General features: G+C 52.5%; 2 protein-coding genes across 3 annotated transcripts in view; both read left to right on the forward strand.

The window, feature by feature from the left end:
• The window catches only part of LOC117189874 (heparan sulfate glucosamine 3-O-sulfotransferase 5-like), a 109,676-nt gene that overhangs the window by 65,600 nt on the left and 23,821 nt on the right, over window positions 1-20,255 (forward strand). The gene's annotated exons all lie outside the window — the stretch shown is intronic.
• LOC108160222 (probable salivary secreted peptide) lies at window positions 15,315-16,017 on the forward strand. Its single transcript, XM_033394959.1, has 2 exons — window positions 15,315-15,504; window positions 15,571-16,017. Exons 1-2 carry the CDS (start codon window positions 15,316-15,318, stop codon window positions 15,742-15,744), a joined length of 363 nt encoding a protein of 120 aa, XP_033250850.1. The 5' UTR covers window position 15,315; the 3' UTR covers window positions 15,745-16,017.

Raw genomic sequence — 20,255 nt, forward strand, 5'->3', positions numbered from 1 at the left:
CCGTTGCAGGGCCGGCCGCTTCGGTCCTGCAAGGGGCCCCGGGCAGGAGGCCTGCCGCTTCAGAGCCATTTCCGCGGCCTGCGTCTCTGCTGTCACCTTCGCCGCCTCTGCAGTCCGCGTCGCTGCCTCCGCCGTCGCCATTGCTGCCGCTGAGGTCGTGGGGGCGGGTCCGGGGTCCCTCCTCCGCGGGTCCCTGTTGTGGCTGCCGCGTGGACTCTCCTCCCACACCCGGGCGCCGGCCTCTGGCTGGGCTTCGCTCGGGGCGGGCCCCGAGGCCCACGTGATGTGCAGGGTCTGGTGGTGCCACACCATCCCCTGGCGCACGGCGGTCCGCACCTCCTGCGACACGTACGGTCCCATTACGGCCGCCTCCGGTCCCCTCCACTGTAGTTGCTGCTGCCACTGCTCCTGCCCCTGCTGCTGGTGATGCGGCTGCTGGTGCTACTGCTGCTGGTGCTGCTGCTGCTGGTGCTGCTGCTGCTGGGGCTGCTGGTGCTGCTGCTGCTGGTGCTGCTGGTGCTACTCCTCCTCGGCCTGCGGCTGCCGCCTCTCGGGGCCCTCGTCATCCTCGGCCGGTGGCGTAGGCTGCCACAGCTCGCCCTCCTCCTCCTCGGCCTGCTGCAGCCGCCGCTGCCACTCAGCCTCGGGGTTCGTAGCCCGCTTGCCCTTGGCCTGGGGCTGCGCCCCCTCGGTCTCCGCCTCGTCGGTCCGGGGCTGCATCGGCGGCAGCACCACCTGGAATGGTGGGGGTGGCGGCGCCTCGTCGCTCTCTTGGCCGTGCTCCTCCGTACTGGCGGCTCTTTCCGCCTGTCGCCGCCGCGCCTCCATCCGCTCGTCCCTCCGCCGCCTGATCGCCCGCGCCGCCTCCAGCACTCGGTGCATCCGGCGCTTCTCCTCCGGCGTCGCTTCCTGAAATCTCCGCCTCACCGCCTCGATTTTGTCGCGCAGGGTCAGCGGCCTTCTATTCCTCGTGCTGCCGTCTCCACCTGGCCTTCTCTTGAGCGGTTGGTGCGCGCGGGCCGTCGGTGCATAGGACCTCGTCGTCGCTCTCCTCGGCGCCCTCATCCGATGACACCGTCGGCGACACTGAGTCGTGCCCCGATGGCGCCGGTGACACCGCTGCTGCGAGGCCAGCAGCTGAAGGAACTGGGAGCCATCGCACCAATCCTCCTCGTCGCTACGCGAGAGCAAAGACGCCCGTCGCTGACGAGAAGCATCGGCGCGATAGCCCCCTTCTCCTACGATCGCTTGTTGCTCCTCCAGGAAGGCCCTAAGATCCTCCATCTTCTTCCTGCCATCCTCGTGGTTGAGCCCGCGTTTCATCTCCATCTTTTTTTCCTTACTACTTTTTCTTGCGTTCTCTCTGGTGAGAATTACCTTCAAGTGTTCGGTGTTCCGTTTTCCACCCGCCTATATTCACGCGTTGCATTGCCAATCGTTCCCTCTAACGGTGCCGGTGCTCCGTGTTTCGGTCTCTCTTGCCTGGTTCTAACGGTTGTTGCGTTTGTACTCATGGCCCTCAGCCTCGTCTCTCTGCCGGCCGCGCTCTCTAACGGCATCTTTCCCCTGGTTGTGTGAGTGCCGTCGCGCTCTCCGCTCTCTGTCCGATTTCGCCTTATCCCTTTTTATACCCGATACTTAAAATGAGTATTGGGGTATACTCAATCTCAGAGACTATTAAGGCTAGAGTAACCAAATTTGGTATCCGCACTTCTGTTAGATCTCACTATAAAACGTATATCTCAGAATTTCGCCCCACCCTCTTCCGCCCCCACAAAGGACGAAAATCTGTTGCATCAACAATATTGCAGATTCTTGAAAACTAAAAACGCAGAATCATAGATAATGACCATATCTATCAGACTGCTGAATCTGGATCAGATCGGATCATTTTTATACCCAAAAGGAACAAATCAATTTGCACTGGCTACACAGCGCCCGACGTCACGCTCAAACTGATTTTCTGTCTCTCTCGCACGCACTCTTTGTCGTGTCGTTTAATATTAGCATCACCACGAACGCCGGTGAATATCCCGTTGTATCCGACACTCCCGAATTCATGGCCAGCATTAGCTCCGGCCATTTTTCGTCCCAACACCTTTGATCACCCTCGGTGAACTGAGCTATCATGGTCTTTACCGTTCTGTTCGTTCGTTCTGTCGGATTCTCTTGCGGCGTGTATGGCGCCGTAAACTGGTGGCGAACTCCTAGCTGCTCCAGGAATCTGGTAAATGCCCTGCTTGCAAACTGCACCCCATTGTCCGTAATGAAGACTTTGGGCGCCCCAAAGCGGGCTATTATGCGCTCTCGACAGGCCTTTATAAGTGCCTCTGCTGTGGCCTTCCTCAGCGGCACCAACTCGGTCCACTTTCAGAATCGATCCACTAGCACCAAGAGCATCGAGTTCCCATGCTTCGACCTCGGCAGAGGACCCACAAAGTCAGCATACCGTTGCCCACGGTTCTTCCGGCACCTGTGTCAACATTTCCCCTGCTGCTTGTAGCTGACTTGGCTTAAAACGAAGACATAGTTCACACTTCCGCACGTAGGCCCTAACGTCCCTATACATCCCTGGCCAGTAATATCTTGCCGCCTCCCGTGCCGCGGTTCTCCTTCCGCCGGCGTGGCCTGCTTCCGGGATATCGTGGCTTTCCTTTAAAACCCTTTCTCGGGCATATTTCGGCACACATAACTTCCACGAGGCGACTTCTTCGCTCCCTGCCCGGTGAGGAATGTGTCGGTACAAGTTTCCCCCCTTCTCCACATAGTCGGGGTACTTCGGGGATTCTTTTCTGAGCTTTTCTACCATGCCCTCTAACCACTTGCAGGGCGGCTCGCCTACTGGTTGTGTTCCCTCCTCATTTCTTATCCGACGGCCTCGCTCCTCCACCGGTTGTGGGGAGAGTGCGTCGGCTACCACGTTGAGCTGTCCTTTCCTGTACGCGACTTCAAAGTCGTACTGCTGTAGCTCTAATGCCCATCTCGCCACTCTCCCGACGGACTTTCTATGCTATTTAGCCATTTCAGAGCCATGTGGTCCGTGACCACCTTGAAGCGATATCCTTCCAAGTATGGCCTCAACCGGCGGATGGCCCATACAATGGCCAGACATTCTTTCTCGGTCGCCGAATAGTTTCTTTCGGGTCCATTTAGCGTCCTGCTAGCATATGATATTACCCGTTCGCCCCTTTCCGTCTCCTGCGTGAGAATCGCCCCCAGCCCGTAATCACTGGCGTCTGTCTGCAGAATGAACTTCTTGGAGAAGTCGGGGCACGCCAGCACGGGGTCCGCCACTAGTCGTCTTTTCACCTCCTCGAACGCTTCTTGCCGTTCTTGTGTCCAGACCCATTCCGTCTTCTTCTTGAGCAGCCCGGTCAGGGGCTGCACGAGGGTGGCGAAGTCGGGCACGAACCTCCGGTACCATGAGGCCACTCCCAAGTACTGTCTCAGCTCCTTGACATTTTTCGGCGGTTTCAGTTCGGCTATGGCTGCGACTTTCTCGGGGGCTGTACATATCCCCTCGCCGGTCACCTTGTGGCCCAGATAACGCAGCTCTTTCCTAAAGAACTCGCACTTGTCTGCGTTCAGCCGCAGGTTAGCCAAGCGCAGCCGTCGAAACACCTCTTTCAGGTTTCTTCGGTGTTCTTCCTCTGTTCGCCCGATGACCACTATGTCATCCTGGTACGCGAACGCGTGCGGCATCATTTCTGGCCCAATCACTTGGTCTAACGCCCGTTGAAAGGTGGCCGACGCGGAGTGTAACCCAAACGGCATCACCTTCCATTGGTATAACCCCTTTCCGGGCACCGTGAACGCCGTGATCGGCCGGCTGCTCTCGGCCAGGGGGATCTGCCAATATCCATCCTTCAGATCTAGGCTACTTATGAATTTCGCTTCCCGCAGTTGATCGAGTATGTAATCGATCCTGGGCATTGGGTACGCGTCCTTTACTGATCTCGCGTTAACTTGACGAAAGTCCACGCACAATCTCCATTTGCCATTTTTCTTCTTTACCATCACTATTGGCGAACTGTAGGGGCTCTTTGACGGCTCTATGCATCCCATTTCTAATCTCGGCCTGCATTTTGGGGTTCTTCGGGTAATATCTTTGCTTAATCGGTTGCGGGTCACTCATGGTCCCTCATTCTGCCTCATGCCCACTGACACCTCTCTGGCGGCCACTCTTAGGGTCGTGTCCGTTTTGTTGTCGGACTCCGGAGCCGTGTCTCCAGCTTCGGCCTTCGCCACGGACAGTCTTTCCTCCTGGTCTCCTCGTTCCCGATCTTGGGCAGGGATCACCACCCTGTGCCCTGCACAGGTCACCACTGCCCCGACCGCGCGGAGAAAATCCCATCCCAACACTAACTCATCAATCACACCCGGCAATACGAGTAGCACCATTGGGATCTCCTTGTTCCCACAGCATACCTTCGTTTCAATCTGGCACGTGACCTCCTGGCTATGGCCATCCGCCAACCTCACCCTTTTCCTTGCCGCCGCCTCCCGGCCTTCACCCTTTAGTCGGTCCGCGAGCTCGCGGCTCACGAAACTGCTGGTAGCTCTTGTATCCACCGTGGCTTGCAGCTCCATGCCCGCGATCTCCACTACTGCGGATAACTGTTCCTCCTCGCTGGTCAGCCTGCCGACTAGGCTTGAGGGACCGTTTCTTGCGACCCACACCTTCGGCACGCCTGGGCCGGATTCTTGACATATCCGTTCTCGATATTGCCGTTGGTCGGTGTCGGCATAAGGACACGCACTCCCCTTTCCTCCCGTGCTGCTCCGTCCAGCGGGCCGTCTTTGCATCGCCGACATGCCGTCGTCTCGGCTGGCTTGTGGAAGGGATTCGCTGCCCGGGCTTTCACGGTTGGATTCTCCCGTTGGAACTGTAGGCGGTCCCTCTCCAACGCCTCGAACTCGTCTGCCAGTTCCATCATGGTGTCGAGGTCCTTGCACAAGTGCGGCCTCATATAAGCTCTCAGATCGGGCATGCTATTCTCACGAATCAGCTCCGTTTGCTCCTCTTGGGGACATTTCAGGGGTCGCATAAGTGTCTGCATCTCTACCATATACTCTTTGAATGGCTCGCCCCATTTCTGTTTCCGCATCCTCACTTCCTGCAGCAACTTCTCAAAATATCCCCGCGGCAGAAAGTAAGCCTGGAAGCTGGACGAGAACTCTTTCCACGTTCTCCACTGTCGGGTGTTCGCCACGAACCACATCAGCGCCCGCCCTTTTAGCAGCTCCGGCATCGCCCTTGGGATCAGATCCGGATCCAGACCGTACGTCTCGGCGGACCACTCGACCTGCTCCAAGAACTCGAGAGGCTTCGTCGTCCCGTCGAACCAGAACGACCACTCTCTCACCTGTTTCGCCACTCTAGCGTAGTCCAGGTGTGCTGTCCGTATGGTGGCTGGTTCGGTTCTCCCTCTTTCGGTCTCTCGGCTTCGATCCCTTCCTTGGTGGCGGGGCCTGCTAGGCGCCCCTGTGTGCGAGCGTTCCGGTATTGGCACTGAGAGACTCGCGATCAATTCTCTCTGTATGTCGACTGGGGACCTCCACAGCGCCGTCTCGGCTGCGCCGGGTGGGGGTGCCAGGTGCTCGTACGCGGATTGTTTGTCGTCCGCCCGGGGTGTCGGCGAGGACCTGTCCGCCCGACACTCCCATACCTCAATCAGATCGGCCCACTCCGACTCATCCTCGTGTTCCCTCATCCACTCCTTAAATGTTCTTCTCATTTCGTCCACTGGGCCCTCCAGCCGCACGCCGAAGGCGTGGCCACATTGGACAAGCTCCTCCTTTCTCAACCGGTGGATCCATTGTCCCTTCCCCATTCTCTCGTCTATATTTCTCCTCCCTTTGTCCTACTATTTGTCGTTGTAGGCCCCACGTTGGGCGCCAGTTGTAACGAACCAGCTTTTTGGTTCGCTTGAGTTTGCTGGGCTCGCTCAGCGGTCGGCCGATTCGTCGCAACGTATTTTTATTGTTGCCCCCAACGACAAATGATAAGACCTTCCTTTTCTTTAATCGAATTTCTCTTTATTCGTAATTATATTAGGACTTAGGGCTAGATGCTACAATTTAACTTACCTATCCGTGGGTATCTGGGCTGACCTTCGCCTTATCCAGCCAGCCATCAGCTTTTATCCGACCGTCCCACCGCCTTTATCCGGCTATGCTTTGGTCGAATTCGGCCTGTGGGAACCGCGGTTCCTCACAACCTTCCATCCCCCCTTTTGGCCCCTGGAAGCCTCTATAGTCTAATTGCAATGGGGTTTCTGCTTTCTGCCGTAGAAGGAATAAGGGTTAAGCGGTATGGTTAATGTCTGGTTCTGGGTCTGGGTCCTTTGTGTTGTAAGCTGGAGGCATGATTCAAGCATGAACCGTGCCACGAGAACAGTGACACCCACTCTGACAATATCAACAGCACCAATACCAGCGAGAAACCTCCAACACTTTCAACAGCAGCCATTGGAAGAAGCCTAAAGCTGCGTAGTGCGACTATGGGATACCCTAGGTTAGGTTAAGGCGGTAGCCGGGAGGGGGGATAAGAGCCTCCCGCCCCCAAGCTCACTTGGACCTATAAAAGGTCCGTTGTGTTGCCGCATGGGCATGTGCCCCTTCGCGTTGCCCGAACCGTGAGAGCATACTACTGCAGGTTAAGGGCAGTCCCATCCGGTGGCTTGGATGTATTTGGACAAGGTCCCTGGTTTGATTACGGACAGGTCCGAAATGTCCGTGAGGAAAGCGGCCCCGAGAATTCGAAGACGACGATTTCCAAGGGCTGGGCAGTGGCAGAAGAAGTGGGGGACCGATTCCTCCTCCTCCTCGTCGCGACAACTCCTGCAGGAGTCGTTATGAGGGATTGACAGTCTAGAGGCGTGAGTGCCGATCTGCCAGTGTCCCGTAATGGCTCTAGTAACTGCAGAGCACTGTGCTCTGCTGAGTTTATACAGCTCTGCTGAGCGCTTCTTCGATCGGTATGGCCATATCAATCTTGAGACTTTACAGGAAACGGTTTGCTGCCATCTCCTATTGGCATTTTGCTCGAACAATTCGTGCGTTAGGAGCCTGCACGTAGCCAAGGGCATCGCTACTTGCTCCCTCTCCGGTAGGAGGGGAATCGTAGTACCCTGCCTGGCTAGCTCGTCGGCGGCGTCATTCCCCTCGATGTCCCTGTGGCCGGGGACCCATATAAGGAAGAGATCTAACTGCTCTGTGATCTCGTGCAGAGACCTGCGGCAGTCATTTACAGTCGCTGAGTTCGACGATATTGAGCCTAGAGCTTTGATAGCTGCTTGGCTGTCCGAGAAGACGCACACTAAGTGCGTATCTAGAAGTAATTTGGAGACGATCGAAATGGCCTCCTTGATGGCTTCAACCTCCGCTTGGAACACACTACAGTGATCCGGGAGCCTGAAGCAATGACTGATGTTCAGCTCGCTGCAGTAGACTCCGCCTCCCACGCGGCCGTCTAGCTTTGAGCCATCAGTGTAGAAGTGGACCGCATTTGCAGGTCCTGGTTCGCCCATCTCCCAGTCCTCCCTAGATGGGATTGATACCTGGAAGGGCGTCGAGAGGTGATCACTGGGGATACAGTAAACTGTCCTCTCTGGTAATTGCGGGAGTCTCATCAGGATTCCCGAGTGCCCAACCGCGGATGCTTTCCACAGTCTGGCTTCTCTCATTCTGAGGGCGGAAAGTGTTGCCACCTTCTTTCCCATGAGATCCACAGGGAGGAGGTCCAGCACAGTATCCAGGGCTTCCCCTGGAGTAGTGCGTAGCCCGCCAGTTATGCATAGCTCTGCCATGCGTTGAACTCTGCTGAGTTTATTGAGGCATGTCCTTCTGTCCAAGGCTGGCCACCATACCACCACTCCATAGAGCATGATTGGTCGTATGATGGCGGTGTAGAGCCACCGAACTATATAGGGGGTCATTCCCCATCTTAGTCCGATGGCTTTCCTGCAAGTATAGAGGGCCACTGTGGCCTTCTTTACTCTATCCTCTATGCTCAATTTCCAATCGAGCTTTCTATCGAGGATTAGGCCAAGATACTTGGCGTTGTTGCTGAAGACTAGCGCTTCCCCACATAGTCTTGGGGGAATCAGTACCGGAACTTTGTACTTCCTAGTGAAAAGCACCAGTTCCGTTTTAAACGGGTTGACGCCTAACCCGCATTTGTCTGCCCATTTCGACATTTTCGTGAGAGTACTTGTCATGCACTCACACAATGTCTGCGGAAATTTTCCGGAGAATGCTATGGCAACATCGTCCGCGTACGCCACCACACGGCAGCCACCCCCCTCTATCTCCCGCAGCAGTGTGTTCACTGCCACGTTCCATAGGAGGGGCGAGAGGACTCCGCCCTGCGGTGTGCCTCTGCTGACAAATCTGGTACACGTTGACGTCCCCAGTGATGCCTCAACCGTCCTGCATTGTAGCATCTGATCGATCAGGCTCACCGTCCTGGAGTCAACGCCCAGATCCGTCAGTGCGCCCGTGATGGCGGTCGGAAGGATGTTGTTAAAGGCGCCTTCTATGTCGAGGAAGGCTACTAGGGTGTACTCCTTAAAATTAAGGGATGCTTCGATGATCGATGTGATCGAGTGTAGGGCCGTTTCGGTGGATCTTCCCTTCCGATAGGCATGCTGGGAGTCTGAGATCAGACTGGACGGAATGCACGCCGTTAGATGCAGCCCCAGGAGCCGCTCCATCGCCTTTAGAAGAAAAGACGATAGACTTATGGGTCTGAAATCTTTTGGGGCAGTGTGCGAGGGCTTGCCTGCCTTGGGTATGAATACGACTTTGGTCTGAAGCCAGGTGTCAGGAATGCACCCGTGGGAGAAGATTCCCTCGTAAATTATTTTGAGCCAGTTAATGGCTTTATGTCCCGCGTGAATCAGTTGGGCAGGGAAAATGCCGTCTGGCCCCGCGGACTTGTAGGGTTTAAAGCTTCTGATCGCCCAGGAAATGTTCTCCTGGCTTAGCAGTCCCAAGATGGCATTTGAGGCGACAGAAGGAGGCGCGAGGTAGTTGGGTCTGTTTTCATCGCAGCCAGGGAAGTGGGTATTTAGGAGAAGATTTAGCGACTCCTCGCTGGACGTAGTCCACGACTGGTCGGTGTTCTTCAAGTAGCCCAGGGTGGGTGTTGTCTTCGAGAGAACTCTGCGCAAGCGTGAGGCTTCTGAGTTACTCTCGATTTCGCTGCAGAACTTACGCCAGGAGGCGCGTTTGGCTTTTCTAAGTTCTTTGTTGTAGGTTGACAGACTGGCCTTGTATTCGGCCCAGTTTTGCTCAACGTTTTCAGCCTTAGCTTTATTGAAGAGTCTCCGGGAGGCTTTCCGGAGTTCACCCAGTTTCGGATTCCACCATTCAGGTTTCTTCCGGCCTCTGTTCTTGCCAGAGGGGCATGCTTTGTCGAGCGCCTTATTGCAGGCGTCGGTAAAGATCTTAAGAAGACGAGTCGTGGCCTCCGTGGAGAACTCCTCCTCAGATGGGGGCTCAGGGAGAACACGACAGAGGTAATCAGAGTACCGAGTCCAGTTTGTCCGCCTGATGTTTCGGTACTGAGAAGGAGAAGACAGTTTCCACGTACCTGTGGGCCGAGAAGGAGTGCTCTTCCAGGACCCTCCAGGATACAATGTTACGCTGTATCTCATGAGAGGCAAGCGTGAGGTCCAGGACCTCCTTGCGGTTTTTAATGATAAAGGTGGGATCACTACCCCGGTTTAGTAAGACCATCTGAGTGGTCAGTAAGTAACTGAAAAGGTACTCACCCCTTTCGTTTGTGTCAGTGCTTCCCCACTGACAGTGATGTGCATTGGCATCGCACCCCACAATTAGGCCGATGTCCTTGGCCGAGCAGTCTGCGATTAGAGCCCGGAGAGGCGCGTGTGGAGGGGGGTCTGGTTGTTCATGCCCCATGTATGCGGAGCAGATCCTCAGTGAGCGCTCCTGGCCTTCGAGGCTCACTGCGGTGTGGTCTTCATTGCTGAAATTTGGGAGCAAAAATAGGTGCAACTCTCTTTTTGCAAGAATGCAGGTACGAATTTTACCTGCGGTTTCAGCTACATATAGCTTGTAGTCAGAAGTCCTCAGACCGGAGACCCTGTTTCCGAGGATCCAGGGCTCCTGAATGAGGACTATGTCGGCTCCACCCTTGGCCAGGTGGAGCAGTAGAGCAGCGCATGCTGCCTTACAATGGTGGAGGTTTATCTGCAGGAGCGTCAACGACATTCCTGAGGCTCGCCTCCACCATTGTTACTTCTAGATCGCTGTCAGGGGACTCCGGCTCCTCCCCGACAACGATGTGGCTGAGACCTCTGGCTAGGTCGCTCTCGTCGAACGCGTAGTCGTCCAAGATATCGTCCGACATCATGGACGCCGCATCCGACGCCGGGTTGTCTTCCTCGCACGAGGCCCCCTCTTTTTGGATCTCCGGCAGCTCCGGGTCTGGCTCGACCTCCGCTTGCCTGCCCTTGCGATCGGACTTGTAAGTGGATATGGTGACCTTCTTGTAGCCATAATCCCCTACACCGTCCGACTTTGCGAGGAGATCAATGGATTCCTCATTTAGGACGAGGATAATCTGGCGCCTCTGCCCTTGGATATCCTCCACCTTTGCCACCTTCCAATCGGCTGTAGGAAGGTGGGGGTTGCAGACCTGCAGTAACCTGAGGATCTTCTCAGGCTCTGCAGGCTTAGCCGAGACCCACGCTCTGGCTCTCGGGCGACTAGGGACATCTTCCCACTTCACGGCCTCCAGTTTCGCCCCTGGATAGACCTCTTTTAGGGCCGCCACCGGCTTCATGTAAAGAGCCGCAGAGCGAGCGTCTTGGCAGGCGATGGCTTTCACCTTGCCTTGATGCCACCCTGCGTCCTCACACTTTGGCGGTGGTCCGCCGTTCTCCTCCAGTTCCAGTAGGAACCGGTCCTGGAGCTCGTTCTCCACCAGGTGCCACTTATCGCGAGGGACATGGCCGTCCTCGGCGCCCCTCTCCAGGACACCGATCAGGGTCCTGCCCCTCGCCACCTCAGCGAACGACCGGTTCGTGAGGTGGGTCTTCACCCGCTTGGCTTGCTGGGCTTGGCCTGGCTGATTTGCGGGGTCCTCCGCTGAGCGTTGCCGCTTGTTGGCGGCCTTGGCTGCGCCCTTTCCGGCTTTGGCTGGCTGGAACAGTGGAAGGATTGAGCAGGCCCACAGCCTCTGCTCCTTTCCTTCGGCTGACGCCTTGAAGTTCGGGTCTTCGTTGGACAGGATGAAAGCCGCTCGTCTCCTGTCCTGGTACGACGGCTTTCCACCCCGTGGTGCAGAGACGCTGCCCGCCGGGGCTCCCATGGGTTCTTCGGTCCCGGTGCGCTTACCAGCCGCGATTACGCTCTGCTTGGCAGCCGCCCCGGTATCCGCTTCGCCCTTGGAGCCACCCGACTTGGAAGGACCCGATTGGCTTTTCGGGCCCCCCCTCGCTGCGGCTGCTGCCTGAAGACGGTGGACCGACTCTTTCTCCTTCCCCGTCTTCTTTGGACCCGGTTTCCCAGGCGCTGGAGCAGAGGGATTGGCTTGTCCCTCCGGTACTTTAAGAGGAGTACCGAGCTCCTTTGCGGTGTTTTTATTTGGTATTTTTGATGTGTTTGGCATTTTTGTTCCCACGAGTAGGCGGGAAGGGGCTGGTCACCCGAGGCATAGCCCGCTTGCCCCGGGAAGCCTGATTTAAACTGGAGGTCGGCAGGTATCCAGAGTCCGCATATTAGCGACCGGGCACCCCCCCGGCCATGCATCCCTCGGCATATAACAGTGTCACCTTGGATTGGGGTAATTTCACTGAGAGTTTTCTTCTCTCCGCCCGACTATCATTCGCCAGCATCCTAGCAGAGACATGACCGTGCTAGGACCTGTTTCCAGCCGCCCTCACGGGGAGAGTATAGTCGCACTTCCACCGGTGTGCACAGTTACGGCGGGTGACGGTTCGCTCGCAACCCTCTGTGTCCTAGGGGGGGTGTGAGACGCAGACCGCACCGGGTATTACTAACCGGAGCGGCTGCGCCTCAGGTCCGAGGTCACAGTTGTGCGAGCCGACCCGTCATCCGTTTGTCCCCCTGTAGCACCCGATGGCTGACGGCCCTATACCCTATAATTTGAAAATTATCTATAATTCTCAAAGACTCCATGGCGTCGGATATTGGTGGATCCTTTAGCATTCATTGCCTCTTAGATCACGGTGCCTATGCAGACACAAAGATACGCTCGCGAATGCTTCGTCCTGCTTGTTGTAAATAGTTTCTGCGCCCATATACCCTTTGAACTCTAGGAACAAGGCATGTAAGAACACTCCAAAACACCGAAAATGAAGTTGTTGGGAAGTTTGTCTGCTGTTCGCTTCTGCGTCCGTCGCCCTTCATGTTTGCTTTCTCTCCAACTTGTCACGAATGAAGAGCACGGTGCCAGGGATCTATGTGTCACTCTGCTCTGCTCTGCTTTGCTCTTCCCCGCCCTGTTGGCTGCCACCACAATGAGGGCTGTGCGTAGTGGCGTAGTGCGAATGTCGCTGCCGTGGCCTCTGATGTTGCTGCCGTGCACTGTCAACAGCAGCAGCAGCACCACCACCACCACTTGATTCCAACACAAACAAGGACCCTCCCTCCCTCGCTGTGCCTCGCTTTGCTATACGTCGGACGTAATTACACGCTATGTCTGTTCCATTCAGGCACCAATCCACCCACCAGGAACCTCCCATGAACCGCCCCCTCTGGCTGTTTGATGTGCGTGTTTTATTTCGAGTGCCATTTGTTTTAATTAAAATTATTTAAAGCGCTTTCAGCTTCAAGTGCTGCCCCACAACGCGACAATTCAGCAACTTTCAGGGATCTTGAAAAATGATAAAAACAATATGTTAGACGGGAAAGACAGTAAACACAATGTTTTTCGCCATTTACATGATGTATTGGATCGGTTTTAATTAAATTAGTGCGCATCCATTCCAGGCATTCAATTTCCACCAAAAACAATATACACAAAAGAGTTTAATGATATTTTCGTATGAAAAGTGAAATAGCTTAAAAAAACATAAAAGCTTAATACAAATATATGATGATGAATAGTAAATATGGCTAGAGCGTAGAGCTTATCCACTAGTACATACAGGGGGGTTCTATCAGGGTCTTTTCAGCAAAGAAAGCTAAGGAAACCCTTATGTGGAATGAATATTTACACATTTAAGACGAGGGGGAACGTTGTGAGTTGCTGCGGAGACCGCAACTCTACATTTATACCCGATACTTAGTCAGTATGGCTCTCCTCCGGCAAACGCCGCGAATATTAAACGACACGACAAAGAGTGCGTGCGAGAGAGACAGAAAATCAGTCTGAGCGTGACGTCGGGCGCTGCGTAGCCAGTGCAAATTGATTTCTTGCTTTTGGCTACAAAAATGATCCGATCTGATCCAGATTCAGCAATCTGATAGATATGATTAATATCTATGATTCTGCGTTTTTAGTTTTCTCGAATGTGCAATATTGTGGATGCAACAGATTTTCGCCCTTTGTGGGGGCGGAAGGGGGGGGGGCGAAATTCTGAGATAAACTTTTTATAGTGAGATCTAACAGAAGTGCGGATACCAAATTTGGTTACTCTAGCCTTAATAGTCTCTGAGATTTGTGGATGCCCCAGATTTTCGTCCTTTGCGGGGGCGGAAGGGGGTGTGGCGATATTTGGACACGAAACGGTCAAGGTCCGATATCACAGGAGTGTGGATACCAAATTTGGTTGCTCTGGCTCTTATAGGTTCTGAGATCCTTGAACTCATATTTTGCAATTGGCAAAACCGACCATGAAACCTGTGTGTTAGAGAGAGACAGAGCGAGAAAGAATGAAATTGTTTTCTGGATTCTGGCTATATTAATTATACGATCTGATGGAGATTTTACACTCTAGAACATATAGTCATCCTCTACGATTCTGCGTTTTTGGTTTTATCGTATCTTTAAAAATGCGGATTCCACAGATTTTCATCCTTTGTGGGGGCGGAAGTGGGCGGGGCGAAGTTTTGAAATATTTTTGTAGCAGTGACATATCATAGAAGTCTGGATCCAAAACATCGTTGGGCGGGGCGAAGTTTTGAAATATTTTTGTAGCAGTGACATATCACAGAAGTCTGTATCCAAAACATCGTTGCTCTAGCTCTTATAGTCTTTGAGCACTAGGCGCTGAAGGGAACGGACAGACGGACGGACGGACAGACGGACAGACGGACAGACAGACAGACAGTCAGGGCTCAATCGACTCGGCTATTGATGCTGATCAAGAATATATATACTTTATGGGGTCGGAAACGATTCCTTCTGGACGTTACACACATCCACTTTTACCACAAATCTAATATACCCCAATACTCATTTTGAGTATCGGGTATAAAAAGCCTATACCCCCCACCCCTCCAAAAAAAGCAGAAAATATTTATTGCCGCCTACAGCTGTAGGTTATTGTTCGCCCGAATTCACCTTTTGCTGATTTGTTTGCCAATGAATCGCCTTTTTATTTGTATATTTTTTTGTGGTAAACACCAACACACAGCCAGCTAGACAGAGTGAGAAAGGGAGAGAGAGAGGCACTTAACAACGGAACGGTTGCTTGGCCATTTTGATTGTGCTGTTGCTGTTACTCTGTGCGTTTGCTTGGACACACAAATGAGAAAAACCAACGTGGAAACCATAAAACATACACACACCCACATACATATCGTAGATACACGCACACACATAGAGAGAGAGAGAGAGACAATCGCACTGGCGTACTCATGTTTGAACAATAAAATTTTCAACAATATACGCGACAGGGTCTGCTCGAGTCGGCTCTTTGTACTTGAGTAAATTGGATCTGTGCACAGGGCCGAAACAGGGCCGTGGGATGTTAAAATTAAATAAGTATTTGCCTTAAAGCTTTACGCTGCCTGCGAGAGGAGCGTAACCAGACACCCACACGGCGCAGCACCCAGCGGTATTGAAAGCAGCCAACCGCAAGAAGAGACCCGGCCGGAATGGCGGCTGAAACCGAAACCCGAGGCGAAACAAATGTCTCAAGCCTTCTCTCGAATGGAGAGGTCTTTGAGAAAGTATTTCTAGAGGGAGAAGTCATCGAGGTGGAATGCAGGGAAGGTTCATACAATTCTTTTGAATGGGAAAAAGGTTGAATCGGGGTCTTTTCTTTGCACCGCCTGTACAGCTGCTCGGAGACAATAGTGGGATATTTTTAGAACCACGTTACTACCTATAAAATACCCGAATCTGCTGATCTGTTCCCCATACTCCATTCCGATATGAGGGCTTACATATTTCTGGTGCTAATATCCGTGACAGCCCCCTGCCAAGCGGCGGGACGGGGTCCCAGCCATAGTGTCACATGGGGATCACGCTCCTTCCGGGACATGCATCTGCGGCGCGATATCATCACCGAGAAGTCCTCATTTTTGAGAGTTGTCACAAGGGATTACATCTTCAATCAAAATGTGAGTTGTACCACGACTATCCCCTTGGGATCTGCCCAGAGATTAATTGCAACTTGTTGTCAAAAGCCCAAACTGGCCCGAACCATAACCCAAATCGTGATCACCGACCAGGTCCGCGACGGGCAGGGCGGCTATGCCTATCTGCAGGCAGGCGGCCCCCAGTCCACCTACGCGAAGATCCACTTCAAGAGCCAGCGGAACAAGGGCTTCAGCTTCATCGTGGATATCTACGGACTTTAAACCGCCATTCAACGGATACTTTTAATTATACACGCACTGTAGCCCCTTTCTGACAGTTCTGATTGTTTGTTTATGGCCTGTGAATATTTATCCAACGGGTTTGTTTAGTCAGTGGATGCACATTCTTTTTGTATGAGTATGACCCACATTTCATGTCGGGCAATCGTACATTTACCATGTGTACTCAACATTTAAATATACAATTTGCCAGAGTCAAATGAACTGCAGTAATTTGCAGTTGGAGAGCGATATAGATAGAGATAAATTTGGTAAATTGTGTAAAAAGTAAAGCATTTTAAGCGTAATATATATGTTTAAGGAGTTTCGGTTATTTAATGACTGTTAAACATGAAACTACAACTTAAAATTGGGAGAAAAAACTGGCACAAGGTGAAAATAGGGTCTTAAAAGGGGAAATAGACTGTTCCTCCTGTCCGGGATAATGCCGAAAAAATCCCCACACAAAGCTAGTTGTGGGAATTTCTGATTGCTGTAAATATTTAACAGAAACTTGATTCAGCACAGAAATAACAACAATACAGAACTGTTGAGCCGTAAATCATTAATGCACTTACAGCCATTATAAAGGCTACATCAAAATGTGTGTTTGTGGCCAAGGTCGGTCGGTATAGGCCGAACTTTAAAGGTTATAGCCGCTCGATTCAATTGGAAAGACTTAGGTTATGGCTTGATGTGTGGTGGTGGTGGTGAGGGTGGCTGTGGGTATGGTTATTGCTCGTAATTACACTTCCCATTCAGGTACTAACGAGGCGACTGCAATTTTCGGTTTGCCCTAAATGGGGGGAAAATGTTACGAGTAGCCCCAACAACACACAGTGCCATGGGGTTGCAGGTGGCAGGCGGCAGGTGGCAGGGAAGCGGTGTGCTTTTGCCATTTAGCAAATGTCAGGCACTTAGAGTCGCCTCGCACCCTCACACACGCCCGTCCTGTGCTCTATGGCTGTCCTCCGTGAAAGTCAAATAAATCCAATCAACACACACATACACATATCGTATCCCCGTCTGTGTATACACTCTTACATATGCAAATTATCTGGGTTATAAAATTTAATGCGTTGAATGGATCCCTGCGCAGGACCTGGAGCATCCCTGGGAATCCATTGATGCGTGCTGCAATACACAGAGTACTGTCCGTATGGGAGGTTCCGGGGCAACCATCAATCGTTAGGAATTAAAATTTTATTGTGCCATATTCCCCAAACGACCGACCGAAACGAAGCGGAGATGCCACACATCCCATAGATGCGCCATTTGCCCGTTTCTTTTATGGATGGTAAGGCTTTTGAGGTGGAATCCAAAATGTAAATTGCTTGCCGGGTTCGCACGGATCAAACAACAAATATGTGGGTTAACAGGTGCTCAGGATTTGACATTCCCTTCTGGCTTCGACGTGCGACATCATGTAGAATGCAGTTGTGGCAGCTCTGATTGACGTTCGCTTTGCATACAAGAGAGAGAGTGAGAAAGAGGGAACTTACAGGATGTTACGGTTGCTGGTGCAGCCTGGTGCAGCCACTGCAGCCTGTCAATCAAAGGCATCCGAAGAAGTCAGTTGGCAACGTAACATACAAGGGAAACAGTTTCCACGCCAAGACTGCGGTTGCCGAACACACTCGCTGCCCTCACTGTAGCGACAGTCACAATCTTCGGCATTGCCCGGACCTTTTGTCCAAGGACTGCTTTGCAAGGAAAGCCATCGTCGAGCATGCAAAGGCATGCCTCAACTGTCTGAGCCGTTCCCATGCACTTTCAAAATGTACCAGTAAAAGGAACTGCACGCAGTGTGGTCAAAGACACCATACAGACATAGCGCTCGTTCCGGTAACTCCTGGCAGTATACAACGAGCGACTCATCTGGCAGGGCTACACCTACGCAACTCTACGCTAGGACCCCACTTCCTACTCAGAGCACTGCACAGCCTCTCCCAGTTGTTCCCATCACTAGTTCCGGTGGTCATCCACAGTCTGCAGCGACCGACTCATCTGTGAGAACACACTCTGCGCAACTAGTCTCCGCTACGGCAACGCATCACGGACCCAGCACTGTCCTTCTGGCCACTGCCCTGGTCACAATCCACAACCCCCACACTGGCCAATCAGCTGTGGTACGTGCGTTAGTGGATTCAGGCTCGGAAGGAACCCTCATTACAGAGCACACAGTGCAGGCTCTCAACCTCAAGCGGCATCCAATTTCGGCAGAAATTGCTGGAGTTGGGACCACCTCCAAGAACAGGTGTACCTACACTACAGAATTGTCATTAAGTTCTTGTACTTCGCAGTTTTGTACTACCATTGATACTGCGTTTATACTTAAAACGCTTACATCGCAATTACCTTCAAAATCCATCAAATTGCAGCAATGTCCTCATTTGAACGGAATAGAACTCGCCGATCCCAAGTTCTACAAATCACAACCGATTGATCTTCTGCTGGGAGCGGACGTAATCCCACAGATCCTGCTTTCAGATATCCGCAGAGGAAAGGAGAACCAACCAATTGCACAGCACACCCAGCTTGGCTGGATAGTCTTTGGTCGAGCCACTTCCACACGCTCACACGCTGTCACCATTAGATGTCACCACAACAGGCTAGAGAATCTCGTCCAGAAATTCTTCGAAATGGAGCATCTCGGTTCTGCAAAACAGCTCACACCAGAAGAGCGATGGTGCGAGGAGCATTTTAAACGAACTCACATCCGTCAACGAAACGGCAAGTATTTGGTACGGTTACCACTTAAGCGTTTGTTTGACCCTTCGCAGGTGCTAGGCAAATCACGTCAAATCGCGATTAATCGATTCCAAATGCTTCAACGAAGATTCCAAAGGCAGCCGGAGCTGCAAGCCAAATATTCGGAAGTCATGAAGGAGTACTTTCAACTAGGCCAGGTGACCAAAGTAACAACCAAGGAGCAGCAGCATTGCATCATTAGCAAGGAGAATGGAATCGAGTCCACATGTTGCACCTTGCCTCATCACGCAGTATTCAAAGAGGAAAGTGTCACTACTAAGGTAAGAGTAGTATATGACGCCTCCTGTAAAACGTCAAACGGAAAATCGCTCAATGACGTCCTATGCACCGGACCAGCGCTCCAAAACGATCTAGCCGGCGTGGTCCTGAATGGGCGTTTCCATCGTTTTGTTTTTGCTGCCGACATTCAGAAGATGTATAGATGCATTGACATGAATGCAGAGGATTCGCAATATCAACGCATCTTTTGGCATGACGAACACAACCAAGTAGCTTGGAACCGCTTCAGCTCCTTACACAGCCATTCGCGTCATACATCAACTGGCGCAGGATGAACGCGACCGATAGCCACTCGCGGAAAGGGGCCTTCGACACGAAATATACGTTGATGACGTACAAAGCGGAGCTTCCACTCGCGAAGGAGCATTAGAAATTCAAAATAAATTGATCGTATTAGGATCAGCAGGAATGGAACTTCGAAAGTGGTCTGCGAATGACGCTTCTCTGCTACAAGACATACCTCCAGACCATTTATCTCATAAGACATTATTAGAGTTTGAGTACCAAGATCCCGTTAAAACCTTAGGCCTCTATTGGCATCCACATCAAGACTATTTTGGGTTCAAGATAAATTTTGAAATCAGTCACGCACATACTAAACGTTCTGTACTTTCCACAGTCGCCCGACTGTACGACCCATTAGGTTTCATCACGCCCTGTGTCATGACCGCGAAGGCGATACTCAAGGACTCATGGATGGCGCGCATCAAACGCAACGATGGCAGCCTAGCACAACTGGACTGGGATGAACCGCTGCCAACCGAACTGCTTGTTAGATGGCAGGGATTCATACAGAACTTGCCATATGTCCAGCAAATTCAAGTACCACGATGGCTGCGCTTCAACATCCACGAGCTTGCGTCATTACAGCTACATGTTTTCTGCGATTGATCATCACTGGCGTATGCAGCATGTGCATATATTCGTGCAGAGCTACCAAACGGAATGATTCAAACTCATTTGCTAGCTGCACGCAGTCGAGTCACACCCACGAAACCGATCACAATTCCACGAGTCGAACTTTCGGGTGCGCTGCTGGCAGTTAAACTGGCAAAATGGATCCGGGACCAACTTCGCACTGCAGGACCACCTATGGCAACCTTCTATTGGTCAGATGCTACTATCGTTTTGTTTTGGATAAATGGAGATCCCCACCGATGGCAAACCTTTGTGTCAAATCGCGTTGGACAGATTTTGGAGCATAGTACATCAACTCAGTGGAGACATGTACCTACTGCGGTAAACCCAGCGGACTGCGCAACTCGTGGCTTAACACCACAAGAGTTAGCAGTACATCCATTATGGTGGTCTGGACCATCATGGCTACAGCAGCCGGAAAGCCAATGGCCGGCAAACGGAGTTCCCAGTCAGGACATCGACAGGACTATAATCGAGGATAAACCATCAGTTTTGTTCCAAAATGCTCTGCAAGTCTCGGAGGCTCCAGAAGCCTTCATCCAAAA

Source organism: Drosophila miranda (genome assembly GCF_003369915.1).
Source record: "Drosophila miranda strain MSH22 chromosome Y unlocalized genomic scaffold, D.miranda_PacBio2.1 Contig_Y1_pilon, whole genome shotgun sequence".
Classification (NCBI taxonomy): domain Eukaryota; kingdom Metazoa; phylum Arthropoda; class Insecta; order Diptera; family Drosophilidae; genus Drosophila; species Drosophila miranda.